The sequence below is a fragment of the Micromys minutus genome (genome assembly GCF_963924665.1).
Source record: "Micromys minutus genome assembly, chromosome: 7".
NCBI lineage: Eukaryota > Metazoa > Chordata > Mammalia > Rodentia > Muridae > Micromys > Micromys minutus.
Window position 1 is genome coordinate 57,904,068 of NC_137976.1, and position 14,643 is coordinate 57,918,710.

Here is a 14,643-nt window from a genome sequence, read left to right on the forward strand (position 1 = left end):
TGCATGATCTTGGTCACTCTTGATATCAGCTGATGAGTGAGGAGTTATCATTATGTCAGCTTACTAGACAGTGAAGCTGAGGTGCAAGCTACCAATGACAGCAAGTAGCAGCTTTTAGAGAAGGACTTTATAAGCCAGTTCTCATGTTTATGTGTGTGTGCATGTTTGAATGTTTATGTATCAGCTAGATGTTGATATCTGTTGTCCACCTCAATTGTTCTCCATCCTGTCTCTCTGTCTCTATCTATCTATGCATATATGTACCTATGCATATATGTACCTATGTATGTATGTATGTATGTATGTATGTATGTATGTATGTATGTGTGTATGTATGTATGTATTATGTATGTATGTATGTATGTATGTGTGTATGTATGTATGTATGTATGTGTGTATGTATTATGTATGTATGTATTATGTATGTATGTATGTATGTATGTATGTATGTATGTATGTATGTATTTATCTATCTATCTTAAAAGAGAGTTTATCATTGAACCCGAAGCTCACTGACTAGCTAGGGTGGCTATCTTCCCATCTCTGCCTCCACAGTGCGGGTGACACTGCTGAGCCTGGCCTTGACACAGGTGCTGAAGATCTGAGCTCAGTTACTTTACCAGCTGAGACATCTCCCCAGCTCCAGAAGCCAATTCTTCATAATATTGCAGCACAATGTTTGACTGTAATTGCCAAGATGAATCCACAGACTTTACAATTAGTAATGAAAAAAAAAGAGAAGTCTACAAAGATTGAACAAACACCATGCACTGTGGTATCCTTTATTTAAAAACTGTGAGTTAACTACAGTCATAGCATTCTCGTTCACCATTTGGAAGGCATAATAAACCGAGAGAACAGTAACACAATCCCAAGAAGGCATTTTCCTATAAACACACGTATAACCACCCATGCACACATACACACAACATACACACAAAGGTTATAACATAAACACAAAGTGATGAAAAACACTTTGAATGCTCTAAATCAAATTAAAACCCCTTTATTATAATAAACCGTGGCAATATTGTGACGATAATAAAAGATACTGTAACTGCTTAAGAAGCAAAACAGGAAAAATACTGGCAATTTAGCAACAGCAAACAGCTAAGGGAGGATGGAGGCCGAGAAGACGAAGCCGTATCAAATCTGTAATGCTGGCGCTGCACAGAAGTAGTTTAAAGTTGGTTTTTAAGGCACTACTAAAACATCCTTTGAAATATTAATTTGCTGCACTTTACAAACAGTGGAAAAGAAAAAAGTATTTGGAATGTAGACACACACGCGCACACACGCAGAGGAAACATACTAGGATATGAGTTTATGGTCTTTGTTTATGACCTCCAAAAAGTTTTATAAGAAAAAGTAATTAAGTGCCAATGACGTGAAAGAGAGTTTAAAAAATGCTAAAGATGTAAGTTTGAGTGTGCTGAGCAGGTCTAAGAATGTAGCTCAAAGTTGAGGGGCAAAGGTGATGCAGATTCAGTAAGAAAAACAAAGGTGGACCCTAGAAGGCAGGCCAAGCAGGAGAGTGCTGACAAGGAAGATGTATTAACTCAGACTGTCTAGAAGGAGATCCCAAAGTCCACCGAGTCCCACGGTTGCTCACCAGCTGACAGCAGTTTCGTAGTGCCCAATAAATAATTAAAACCAGCACTTCAGCAAACTGGGCTTTCTACAACTGGGCGTAAGGCTCTTTCCTGCACATGCAGGCTGACAGTTCAACAGCACAAACAGGAGTCCTGGTTTAAGTGGGGAAGCACATTAGCATGGATTTTTTTTTCCTTCATTAATTCTCTTGCAAATGCCTGAAGCTGCCAGAAGCCTGCAAGTTTAGTTTCCTAAGGATTTTAGAGGAGAGGCGATTACTCCCCCCCCCACCCCCCAAGGAAGCCAGAGTCATCCATGAGCAGGAGAACCTGGTTTCAGGATGGAAGAAACATAAGGAATGTCCTCTTTGCTGCCACGCATGCCTGGATCAGAGCCAGGAAACCCAGCAGGTGGACTGGGGAGAGCAAGGGAGAGTTTGAAAGTGTGGACTGGGAAGGCAATGGCTTCCTGAGTCAGAATAAGACACTGCAGGATGGGAGAGGCTGGTTCTCTGCTTTGGGCGGGAGGCGGTGGGCATTCTATCTCCAGGGAATCTGGGTTGAGCTGCAGCCGGAGGTTCAGGGCTCTGATGGCAACTTTATTTTTCAGGGTGCATTAAATTGGGAAACGTCTGACTTTTTCCAGGTGAGTATTTCTTTTAGCTATTTTTCTCTCTAAAATCAAATTGGTTAGGCAAGTTGCTGGTGATCTCCCCCGAATGGAATCTAGCTGCACTAGTGTTTTAAGATGCTATCTAATTCAAAGTAATGCCCATCAGTAACGCTCCTAGGTACCAACCGCTGCTGCTCCAATCAGCCTCCAAATAGCCTAACTAGAAAATCTACCACACCAGGTGCCTTTTTAGCTTGAGTTGTTTTGAGCTTTAAGGAATCAGTCCTTTTAAAATGACTTAGGTACTACTTCTGTTTGGCTTGGCTTCACTCCTCCTCCTCCTCTCCCCCCTCCTCCCCCTCTCCTTCCTCCATGGTCTCCACAATGAGCTCTGCGGTGCAGGTGGCTTCTCCGAGACTGTTGACAGCCTTGCAGGTGTACTTGGCATCATCATCCCCACAGACGTCGCTGATAATTAGTGAGCAGTTCCCATCTTCATCATAGTCTATCTGGAAGTGGCGGGACTCCCTGATGGACTGGTCATCCTTGAACCAGACAACCTCAGGATCTGGGTATCCTGCATCACAGGGAGAGAGCACAAATTATAGAATCTGTTATCTGATATTCTTATTAACTCAATCAAGTGGCTTTCAAGGTGTCTCTGTTGATTAAAACACAAGGTTGGCCCTTAAGGCATATTTCCATATTTGTGGACATATGCTGCGAAGACTCATTTCTGAAACCTCAAATAGAATATTCTAAGTCTGTTTTCGTTTGAGACAGGGGCTTGGTATGAAGCCCAGGTTAGTTTCAAATTTTCAACTCCCCTGCCTCAGCCTTTTTGAGTGCTGAGATTACAGGTGTGCACCATGAATTGCTCATGATTTTTACCACTCGACATTGTTAGATACTGTTGGGCACTCCAGACATACCGTCCACATTTTAAAGGTAAGGCTAGACATCTTCTTTATGAAAGTAAAATGTTTTGAAATTAAACAAATGCAAGCTTAACAGTTATAAGGGATCTTTTTAAGAATGGCATACATTCTAAAATTAGGCTGTGATAGTTGTATGATACCAATTTGTGAAAACAGTTCATTTGCAAACCTAAAATGGATTCATTTATAGTATGCAAATATTAACTCCACACAGCAGGTAATAGCTATATGAAATGTCAGACAGAGGACCTGGTACATAATACTGCTAAGAGAAAGAAAACCTATCTTAGTGTGATTCCCAAACAGGTAATCTGCTTGTATGTCTCTAGGGACAGATCCCATTGACTGCCCTTATGTGTAGTCATGTGTCTATAAACACCAGTGTTAAAAATCTATGGATTAAAAGCATAGAAATCCATGTGTATTATATATTTTAGAATCGTGTGTGCACATATCCACCACCAGTTTTGCTTATGTGTATCTTTAAATATGTAATGTATTACAACTGACTTGTTCCTAAATTTTGTAGAGGTATTTTTAGATAAAAACAAAAAACAAACAAAAAACCTGTAGCCCCTGGCATATAAAACTATACACAAAGCTCAAGAATTCTCACATTCTTTTCAAGTCAGAAAATGTTGTTTTTATCAGAACGGCGTCCATATGCTTAGTTTTGCATCAGGGCTGTAGTCAGAAGTCATGCGAATACCAAGGATATCGTTTCAAAGAGAAATCTCATCAGAAGATAACCAGGCTGTCAAGCCACATTCAAAATTTCAAAGGACAAAAGCCTCAGGAGATCCATTGAGAGCAGAAACATCTTCTGAATGACAAGCACACATTCATGCGCACACGCACGTGCACACACACAGATACACACACATTCCAAGTTAAGTTGTGCCGCTTGCAGCCCCTTCTCCTTGAACCTGCAGGAGAAATTAATGATCCTACCCAGTAACTTGTTTCAAGTACAGCAGTCACATAGACAAGACCAGACACGGTGTGGAACTTCCTACCAGCCCCACTAAACTTGTAAAGGTCCAACATCCCCTTTGCTCAGATAATTCCCCTGACACTTTGCCGTCCCTACCCCGGCGCTGTGCTAAGCGCTGCCTCTCATACCTTAAGCAGCTCCCTTAAATGTTCTCACAGTGCTCTGAATCGCTCACCTACCTCAAGGCCTGATCAAAGCAGGTCAACAAGACCATTCTCTAAACAAAACAAGACAAGACAAAACACCGCAAAAATCAAAACCCCTCATGCTCACTAGTCAGTGTCTGTGTATATAGAGGTTCACAGGGGCTTAGACACAGGGCCTCACACATGCCAGGCATGTGTTCTCCTGCTGTGTTCCCAGCCATCTAGTAATTTTGCTAGACTCTTTCCTGAATGGGCTGCTCTAGGTTTCCTTGTTATAAAGCCATCAACAAAAAGAAAACGGTGAAGAAAGATTGTTTCTTCCTTCTCTTCCTAGTTCCAGAAGTTAATTTACTCAAAAGGTTCTGAGAGCCCGGTGTGGGGCAGTCTCACAGAAGTACAAGACATGGCTCACTCTGGCTGCCCCGCTGGCTGTATGACCTTAGGGAGGTTTTCTGCTGTACTTGGTCGGAGCACCATGGGAGATAACCCTCTGCTTGGTTGGCACATGTAATCACAGCCTGGAAGCCGGGGTTGAGAGGCCTGTCCCGCCCTGCACTTGTCAGAATGTTGTGACCCTTGGAACAGACAGGCTTTTTGTCCCCAAGGTCTCTGCTCACTCATTACTGTGTGGCTGCACTGCCCCCTTGGAGCAGGGACAATACACAGGAAATTACACAGAAGCAGAGCCCAGAGCAGGAGCTTGGCCCTGAATGTAGGATCCCAGCTCTCCTTACTGTGAACTCCTGTGTTGCTCTGCCTAACCCTTACAACTGATCATTTTTCTCTTCACTCTAAAACCTCTTTAAGGAATTAACAGGTTTCTATTCCCACACAGGTGGCCTCACAGAACACCCAGGACCACTCCAGATGTTGGATATCATTTAACAAACGAGGGGCATCCCCACCCAAGGTCACTCAGCCTGCTGACAAGCTCTCGACCTGGCTGACTCCAGTTGTCAGACTTTTGTGCCAACCGTCCTTCCAGAGCCACTTATGGGCAGCCTGCATGGTTCTCGGTGGCTTTGCAAAGTCAATTACATGTGTCCCACAGCTAAGGAGTTCCATGGTGTCCATTGTTAATGCAGATCGAGAGGCCAATATGAATAGATGAAGAATCAGCTGAGCCTGTGGGGAAGTCACTGGTCAGCACTGGCCTCAGGAGGTTGGCCCTTAGGACCAAAGGTAAAGGGACCCAGTGTCCCTTTGGGTTTAGCTATTCCTATCACCCTGGGCAGTACAGGCTTGACATCTCAGCCAGGGCTCCATGTGCAGCCACCCCCGTGCAGAATGAGACCCGTCCACAGCTTACCTTCAATTTTGCAGTCAAATCTAGCAGCACTTCCCTCCACAACTTCCAGATCACGGATGGTCTTGGAGAAATAGGGCTTCACATGGGGCTTTTCCTCAGCAACAGCCTCGAGGAAAGCCTGGGAGACATCTTCTAGAAGATCAAGAGGGGACCAGGTCATTTCTTTATTCCTTGCTCTCTCTTGGGTGTTCTCTCTCTCTCTCTCTCTCTCTCTCTCTCTCTCTCTCTCTCTCTCTCTCTGTCTCTGTCTCTCTGTCTCTCTTTCACTTAAAGTTGCTATAATTTAGCAAATAGTGCAGCTTAGGGAAGTGAATCACAGCACGACTTTCTCCTGGGATGAGCTGGCCTGCTGCCAAATGGTTTCTGGCAGCAGAGAGCATTGTGCCCCAAACAGGGAGCTGCTCAGCCTCCCCCTTCCCTGATGCTGACACACTGAAAAAGAAAGTCATCTTTAAAGAAGGTTTTTGGCTGAACTTCATGGACTTCAGGATTTGGTTGAGGGTGTGAGGACAGAATCTACTACTTTTCTGATCTTGGTGCTTGGTCTTCTTGCTGTGGCAAGTCTATCACCAGCTTCTGAGAAAGCTCCAGGACACCTGTAACTCGCCAGAGTGGTTTTTCCATACCAATATAGCTTTCAAGATACACAGCTGCAGACCAGGATGTGGGGCAGGTCCAAGGGAAAACCAAGCCCCAGGGGAGGTTCTGTGTCCTTTCCTGTCCCTTCAGACAATTTCTGGCTCACCTAGAAGAGCAGCAGAAGTGCCGCAGACTGTCTCGAGCTATGAGAATGCTCCCAGAGCAGCCCGACCTTACCTTGTGCATGAAACAGTTCTAGACTCACTTTACCACCTGTGGGTAGCAGATGCTTCCTCACATGGGCATGAGGGGTTTCTGCCTCAAAAAGATAAGGGTCTTCATGTATATGTTTAAAATACCAAAGGCCAGGCCATCTGTGGAGATGGCTGGAATAGCATTTCGCCCATCAGTTCCAAGAGGGGCCTACTGACCAGTCTGCCCAGGCCACACAGATTTCAGCTGCATGAATGCTGTCATGGAATCTGGCCCAATTTTTCTTTAAAACAAAAAACATAAGGCAGCAGAAATTGGAAGGATATTTTTAAAATGTTATGTAACCATATGTGATTTTATTTTATTTATTCTTGTCTATCAGTATACAAAAAAAAAAAATCTCATTTATAATAAGGAAGAAAAAAGGAAAGATCTTAATAAAGGCTTTCTTAAGTCTTCCAAAAAATGTAGGCAAAAGAAGCCAATCGTCTGGTTCTAGCAAACAAATAATAGCTTTTGCTCTGAAAATAGTTAACAATTAAAGAATAATTACCAGAGTTAATAGTTGTCAGGGAAACCCCAAAAGTCCTTCTGAATTTACCACTGTAGAGCGTATTAAATACCCAAACTAAACCCTAGATTCTTAAAACATTCCTCTACCCAAAACTCCCCCTCACCAGTGCCTGGGAGAAGCCTTACCTTCAGACTCTAGTTTCTCTGCATTGATCGGGCTGGTCGGTGACCCTGTCGAAGATTTCCTGCCACTGAGCCCTGAGATCATTGCCATAGAGGACAGTCTCCCAATGGCTCTCACAGCATTGCCCGTTTTCTGGAAAAAGAGACACGGAGGTTGGACTCAGGCGGTGTCCCTGGTTCCAGTTTGCAAGTTCTGATCAGAGGTGAAGAGCCCAGGCTGGGAGAAGCAGCAACGAGATGCAAGGCCTTCGGAGTGAGCCCAGCCTCGCTCTCCCACACTGTCAGCGTGTCCGAGGATGTTCGAAGAATGGAATGGGTCCTGGAACTGATGTGCGAGTTAATGTGACTAAACAAGGTCAACATGAGACAAAAACTCTTTTCATACTGTGCTTCAACTCCCATAAAAGGGATAGTTTATATAAAGCAACTGCAGCCTGAGACAGCTCCAAAGACTTATTGCTGACTAGGCCCAGTGGGGCTGTTCCTCATAAAACAATGCCTGTAATAGAATTTCAGCTGGTCAAAGAGATAGTTGCTACAGACCCCACGGGTCCAGAAAAACGAAGCAGCTTTTTATCGACCTTGGGCAAGCCACTTGACCTCTCCGGGCTTCAGTTTCCTTTTGTGACACAGGATGGTCTCCAAGGTCCCATTTAGTTCTGTTTATGATTGAGATACTTCAGGGATTTGAAGAAACACCCAGGCTGGCCCCAACGTCAGTCTGTGGCTGCACAGCAGAGCTGTTCCTCCCAGTGTCTGAGACAAACACCCAAATGGGCCACTTGGGAGAGGGTGAAACTTTTGCTGAACAGTATAAGGATTTGTCATATACTATCTACGCACCGTGAAACTTCTGTGCTTCAACGTGTTGCCTTCCCTCAGTGGACCTAATACTGTGCTAGCCAAACCACTTGCTGCCTGGATTAATTTCACATACTCAGTGAAGCCTCACAATTTTGACTGCCTGGGAAGCCAGTGTTTTCAGTAAAAAAGACTGATTATTTTAAAAGTCAAGAATTTCAGGATGTTGAGGACTCATGGGAAAGTGTGTGCGTGTGTGTCTGTGTGCATGAGCTCACGCGTGCGTTCAAGTACTACGTGGGCCTGTGTCTGTGTCTTCAGCGGAGAGCTGCTTGTTGCAATCGTAGCTGCATTTCCAGCCTGCACTCTGCCTTCCTTGCCACAACCTCTTTTGGTACACTTTGGAAAAGCACTCAAACTGGCTTTAATATCTGACCACCAAGCTCCTCCTGCACACAGCATGATAGAGTAAGGGCATGCTCCTGGTTCTCTGCTACCACAGTTCACAGAGCCCAGGGCTCCCAGGTGGGGTGGAGAGAGAATGTGCTGGTCTTGCAGAGTGAGAACAAGCGGCAGCCTCAGGCTCCCCCTGTGGACTTGCCAATTGCTTTGGTTGCAGTGTGAGAAATCCACCTTTTCTCACAGGAACCTACCTTGTCATGGGAACTGATAAGATGGCACGCATCCCAGTAGAGTCAAGATCTTAGCAGCTCACTCCCTAATCAGATGCCTATCCCTCTTTCCAACACATACTGGTTTGTTCTGGGCTCAGCATTAAACTCAGAGGATTCCTTCCCAGCAAGGCCAGTATTCTGCCCACTCATTACTCTGTGACCTTGTCCAAATTAGTTCCTCCTTCTCTGAGGATTGGTGTCTGTATTTTCAACAGAATCAAGATTTTAATCATGCAGCTCTAGGACTGCCAATCCCTGCACAGGATTGTGTAGCAGGAACCACACTCTGTCCCGAGCCCATGAACTCTGATTCCAGACATATGGAGTGGGGTTTGCCGGGATTGTATTAACTGCATGCTGTAGAGAGATGATCCCTTTCTTCTTTCTTGGTTTTATTTTGTAACTAATGTTACTAATGTGAATTTATCAGAAAGAGGCAAACAAAAGTTCCAGCATTCATTCAGAAGGAGTAGCAAATACATTAGGAACAGACACTGTCATGTGGACAAACTCCCAGCAGACAGAGACATTCATTTAATCTCTTAAGTGGAGCTATTTGCAAAGGCTTAGTAAGGAAGAATAATAAAAATAAATTAGTCGACACCAGAATACATTCTTTGGAAAGTGCTTTCTGAAAACCAATAGAAAGGATGTCCAATCGACTTGCATGCTTTCAACTGAAACCTGATTGTGGCTTCACAGAGACCTTTGGAAATTTTGGAACAAATATCATTGAAGCCAAGTTCCAGTTCTTGGTTTGTGCCTGTTTAGTGAAAGCTGCCTTCTCTGTTGTTAGGCTGGCCAAGGCTATGGTCCTGTAGCAAAGTCTGCCCAGGCCTCCCGAATGTAGTCCCAATTCCCAGCTCTTGGAGAGCCAGCTAAGATGACCAGGACTGTTGGCCCACCACTGTTCATCTCCCAGGGTTAGGGTCTTTCGGTGCTAACAGCTAAACAATGCCTGGTAAACCTGGGCAAGCTGGCCACCCAAGTACCAGCCTGTATATCTTTAAAACATCCATAGGATGACAGAGCCTCTGACAAGTATATGATGGCCAGTATTTCTATATAAAAATATAGAGCAGAGTCTGCATTAATATATCTCTATATTAACATATAGAGCAGATGCTAATATTTTATCCCCTGTTAGGTTTTATGCACATTTCTAGGGTCTCTGCAGTTTCTAGAAAATAAATGCATCTAACTTTCAGCCTTTAATTTCCACTCTTCTTTCTACTCCCCCTCCAACATCCACTCTTTGAAATCCAGTTTGCAGACAGAAGCCCTGCAGTCCTCTCCAACTTACCCCAAGTGCTACACTTCACACACATGACTTTGCACTCAGCTTTCAGTATGAACTGAAAACATTCTTTCAGAATAACTTTACCCAAAGGTCAGTGATATGATTAGACACCCGTGCCCTACCTACACCCACAAAGAGAGATTTGTTACCAGGCTAGTTACTTGTTTTGGGGGCCTCTTATCAGAACAGGGGAGTTGTTAGAAGGTTCCTTCTAGAGGTAGCATGGCCACACGTGCCCCATGCTCTCTCTGCCTGGACAGCCTACTCCTAGTCCTCTCTGTCCTGCTACACAGTCACTTGGCTGCTCTGAGACATGGCCCCCTATTTCTGAGTGAGCCAAGGTTCTGGAACTTGAGTTTAAATGTGGGAAAGATTTCCCTAAGGAAGCAACTCAACAGCAGGTCAGCACAGCTGAACTGTTCCCAGTGAAATGAAGCCCGAGGACATTCGTGTTGAGTAAGATTTTTGTGAACTAACTTGTGTGCAATTTTGCAGAAAAGTCATTTCCAAATGTTTTCACTAAAATTAGAAAGGGGAAATAAGGTTTTTTTTTTCTAAATTTGCTGCCCGCCCCTCTAGAAAAGCCTATGGCTAGTAAAGGGCAAATCCATCAATAAAAGATAAGCTGCCGAGATGGAACCACTCTCTCTCCCACACCCACAGCTCCTCTACATGCCCCGGGCCTAACACCCTCCTGGCTTAGAGCCACTTACAGATAATTCTGAGGTGACAGGGCTGCTCTTAACTAATGCCTCATTCAAGCGAGATCCTTAGACCTGCTTCTTTGAAGGCTGCCCTTCTCTTCCTGTCTTTCCAGAAGACATCTGATGGCGAGAGGACCATCAACAAAGGCAACTTTGATTCTGTAGACACATTAAAAAACTACTTCCTACTCTGACCCAAAAGGTCCAGGTGGTAAGGGAGATGGGTGTTTCAACCCACCTTGCATTTAGGGGAGTCAGGAGATCAGACCAGTCCTTTTAAGCAAGAACTGACCTCCTTGTGGGAGGGCTCTGGCTGCCGTGTGCTTAGGATGCAAGTCCCTGAAGCCCTTCAGCTGCAGACCCTTGTGGTATCTCCTCAGCTCCTAACCCATGTGTTGAGTTGTGTTTTCTAAGAAAACTGTGGTTAGTCACGTGTAATGGTGGACTCCTTCCCCCTAACATATTGGCAAAGTCTCAGTTTCTTAGCCCTGGAACTCCAGTTAAAGGCTCTGCCTTTGTGTCCAGCCCTACATAGTTTTAAGGTTGGCCCAGTTTCCACCTGCCATTTTCTCTATCCAGGCTGCTGCTCCATTTCTTCTGGGCTTTAATTGTGGCCCCTACTACATTCCTAGCTCCTTCCCCGAAGACTCCTATAACCGTCAACTCTAGTGGAATGGCCCCTTCTCCATCCATACTCACATATATGTGTAAGGATAATCTCCTGTGTTCTGTGTGGAAGCATCACCTGTCAATAAAAAATCTGTTGGTTTATTAGCTTAGGCAGGAAATAGGAGGAGGGAATTCCAGTAGGGAAAGGGGATTCTGGGATACAGTGAGGTACTGGAGGAGATTCACCCTGAATTCTGAGGATACAGACTATGAAACCGAGGAGAGGTAACCAACCATATGGCAGGACTTAGAACTAACAGTTTATATAGTTACAAGCTTGTCAGAAAATGAGAAAATGCTTATGGCCTAAGAATTTATTCCTAATTAATTAAGTCTCAGAATTGTTATTTCGGGAACCAGGGCATGGGTAGTAAAACCCTCAGGTACATATATGGTCATGGGGTTCTGCTGATCATTTGTAACTCCTGGTGTGCTTGTGTTCTTTTATGTGACATTGCACTGTACATCCCTTGGGTATGGAAACCATGTCCTCTCCAGAATCCTGGGAACTTTACAATTTACAGTTCCAACTGTGATAAAAGAAAGAGTCAAACAGACGGAGAAGCTGCTAGGGTTTGGATAACAATGCCCTCATCTTGTTATTAGAGGCAGTTAGTTCTGCTATTGTTAAGGTTGTATACTTTGAACCCAGATTTCAGGTTCGATTCCTGGCTTTTCCACTGAGCCCTGTAATCCTGGATGATACCCCTCATCTACTCTCTTCCTTGGTTTGTCTGTAAGTGGGGACAATAATAGCTACATGGTAAGATCTAAAAGCAACACACAGGCACATTTGTAATGTTTAATACTTATTGTCAAATTGTTAAGATCTAGAAGCATGTAGGGGACCATCCTCTGGGCACGCTAGTGAGGTTTGCCTCGGCACTTGCCTCTAAGGGATTATCTAGATGAGGTTAACTGTGGTGAGCAAAACTCTAGGACCCACAGGCTAGGGTCCTAGAGAGCAAGCAGGCAGTTCATTGATCTGTTTCATCCTTGCAGATACAATGCGACCAGCGGCCCCAGTCTCCTGACACTGACTTCTCTACTACAATGGACTAGGCCTCAAACTCTGAAGCAAAATAACTCATTTTTTCCCTTAAGGGTGTTTTATTATAGCAAGTGGAAAAAAAAACTAACACATACATGAAATTCTTTGAATAAACTTGAGCCATGGCTAGCCCTCCCATTCACATTAGTTACAGGTAGGATTGTAAAATGTCACCATGTTCCAGGTCTGTCCTAAAGACCTTCAAAATTTGTCTCATAATTTCCACAATTTTTGGGTGCTAGTGTTACCCCCATTTGACAGATAAGAACATAAATCCATAGCAAAACCAACAACCTTGCCTAAAGTTACCATCTTTTCCTCTTTGGAGTATGCACCCTCCCTCTCTCTCCCACAAGGAAGTATGTAACCATCACACCTAAGGGTCCCAGCATCTTCTCGACTGCTAGATACCCTCTAGGTTCCTGCTACTCATTGGCAGCCAGGAAGACATGGTTGTTGGTAGATTTGCTTGGTTGAGGGGGGCTGTACAAGGCCTCTCTCTGGTCTCTAGGAGACAAAGCCAAGCAGGTCTGGAGATTCCTATAAGCTAAGGAATTTGTGCTCAAGGACATTAGTGATTCAGCGCCTTAATCAACTATCCCACTGGACATAGGTAACTGCAGAAACGAATTCAAACTTCCTTGGAGTGAAGCTAGGGCCACCTGTGCCCGAATGAAGCTAATCTGAAGAGGACCCACTGAGTCCACATTACCTGCCACTTCCTTCTTGCCATGTATTTCTTCATCCGGTCCTTGGACAGCTTCTTGGCCTCCATGTTCTTGGTGTCTTTCATCAGCCATGGGTGCTGAAGGCACTGGGTGCAGTCCAGACGGTTTCTGATGGAGGCAGAGATCAGAGGATTTCTGAGCAGGAGGGGACCTCAGAGATGATAAATCGGATGCCATCTGTCCCTGGTTACATGGGACACAGCCCAGGTCTGCCTGTTCCCACCTTACACACCATGACCAGGGGGCACTATATGCCTGCCATTTTCACCCCTTGGTCTGATTGTCCCGACTGGACCCAACCTAACTGCCAGCAGATTCTCAACATGCAGTCCAAGAGGGTCAGGGGTATAAAGCACACAGGCTCAGCCCCATATTCCAGGGAGGTTTGTCCTTCTGCCAGTCACATGTGGGCCTGGCCCTTTGGCCTCCTAAAATTGTGGATGAGAGTGGAACATTATGACAAACCTGTGTGAATATCAGAGTGCACACGTTTTATACTGTGGCCAAGTATCAGGTTTTCCTGTCACAATCCAAAAAGGTGTATCCTATGCAACTTCTAAGTTACAGCAGCCTAAGAACTGCATTCATCTTTCTGAGAGCTTTTGGAATCCAGAAGCATTTCAGGGTATCATTTTAATTGTAATAAGACTAAGTCCCAAGAACCACATGCTAACACAGAAGAAAAATGGCTAGAGAGAAGCATGGTTCAGTGTGGGGGAACCTTTAAATAAAGGGATCATGATGTCTTAAGTTGAGTTACAATCTTTTAATGTCTGCATTTTGCATGCATAACTTTATCACTGCCATTAAAAAATGACAGATAGTGGTCTTTGGTGGAAAATATGCTGGGTTCAAGGATTTAAAAGAAGTTAATGTTTTACTCTATTTGATAAAACTGGTCTGCGGTGAGTCTATTTTATGAGCATAGAGAATCCCAATACAGTCGGTTGCTAAATCATTTTAAGAGCAGATGAGAAAAGGAGATACATACAATGCCTCATCTGTCAAATGAAGTTTAACTTATAGAAGCCATCCTTGGGCCAGAGTTTGGGAGCTATCTTGGGAGTAGAAACCTTCACCTCGACAGGGAACCAACCCAGACTCCCGTGACATCAGATTCTTTTTGGGTGACGCCTACTTCTGACACAACTAAGAGGCAGAAACTGCACTGTGAGGAAGTGTGGATACCACCGGGGAGTCTGAATCTGAGAAAATCAAGAGGATTCAGATGAATGGGCATTTGGAGAAATAGATACAGCCCTCTAGGAGGGTCTCCAGGAGCCTCCTCCTGTAACAACCACTCTCCGACTCCTAGGATGGGAGGTAGGAAGCTACAGCACAGGGAGCCACAGACCAGGCGGACAAGTGGAAGCCAGGTTATGAAGTCACCTGCTAGCTCTGAACTTTTCACCTATCCCTGGAGGTGGCTGGCTCTTGCTTGCTCCTGTCACCCCACCTATGTCAACACCATCCTTGGCATGGCCCCAACTATCCCCTATTGGCAAATCCTACTCAGAGCTGGGGGTAGAGTTGGGGTACTGGAAACAGGTTCTGCCTCTGGATGCTCATTTGCAGAATGTCTCATGACATCCTAGAGCTCCCTGACATGGTGGCTCTCCTGAGGAGCACAGAGCCT

General features: G+C 44.7%; 1 protein-coding gene across 1 annotated transcript in view; it reads right to left on the reverse strand.

Annotated features, from left to right (window-relative positions):
- Window positions 1–784: 784 nt before the first annotated feature.
- MYLK (myosin light chain kinase) overlaps window positions 785–14,643 on the reverse strand; it is a gene marked incomplete at its 5' end in the record, with an annotated part of 169,062 nt that continues 155,203 nt past the window's right edge. The window contains 4 exons of the mRNA XM_080918785.1: window positions 785–2,782; window positions 5,593–5,724; window positions 7,084–7,213; window positions 12,992–13,115. Of these exons, the coding sequence (XP_080774911.1) occupies window positions 2,532–2,782; window positions 5,593–5,724; window positions 7,084–7,213; window positions 12,992–13,115 (637 nt within the window). The 3' untranslated portion in view covers window positions 785–2,531. The remainder of the gene's footprint in view (window positions 2,783–5,592; window positions 5,725–7,083; window positions 7,214–12,991; window positions 13,116–14,643) is intronic.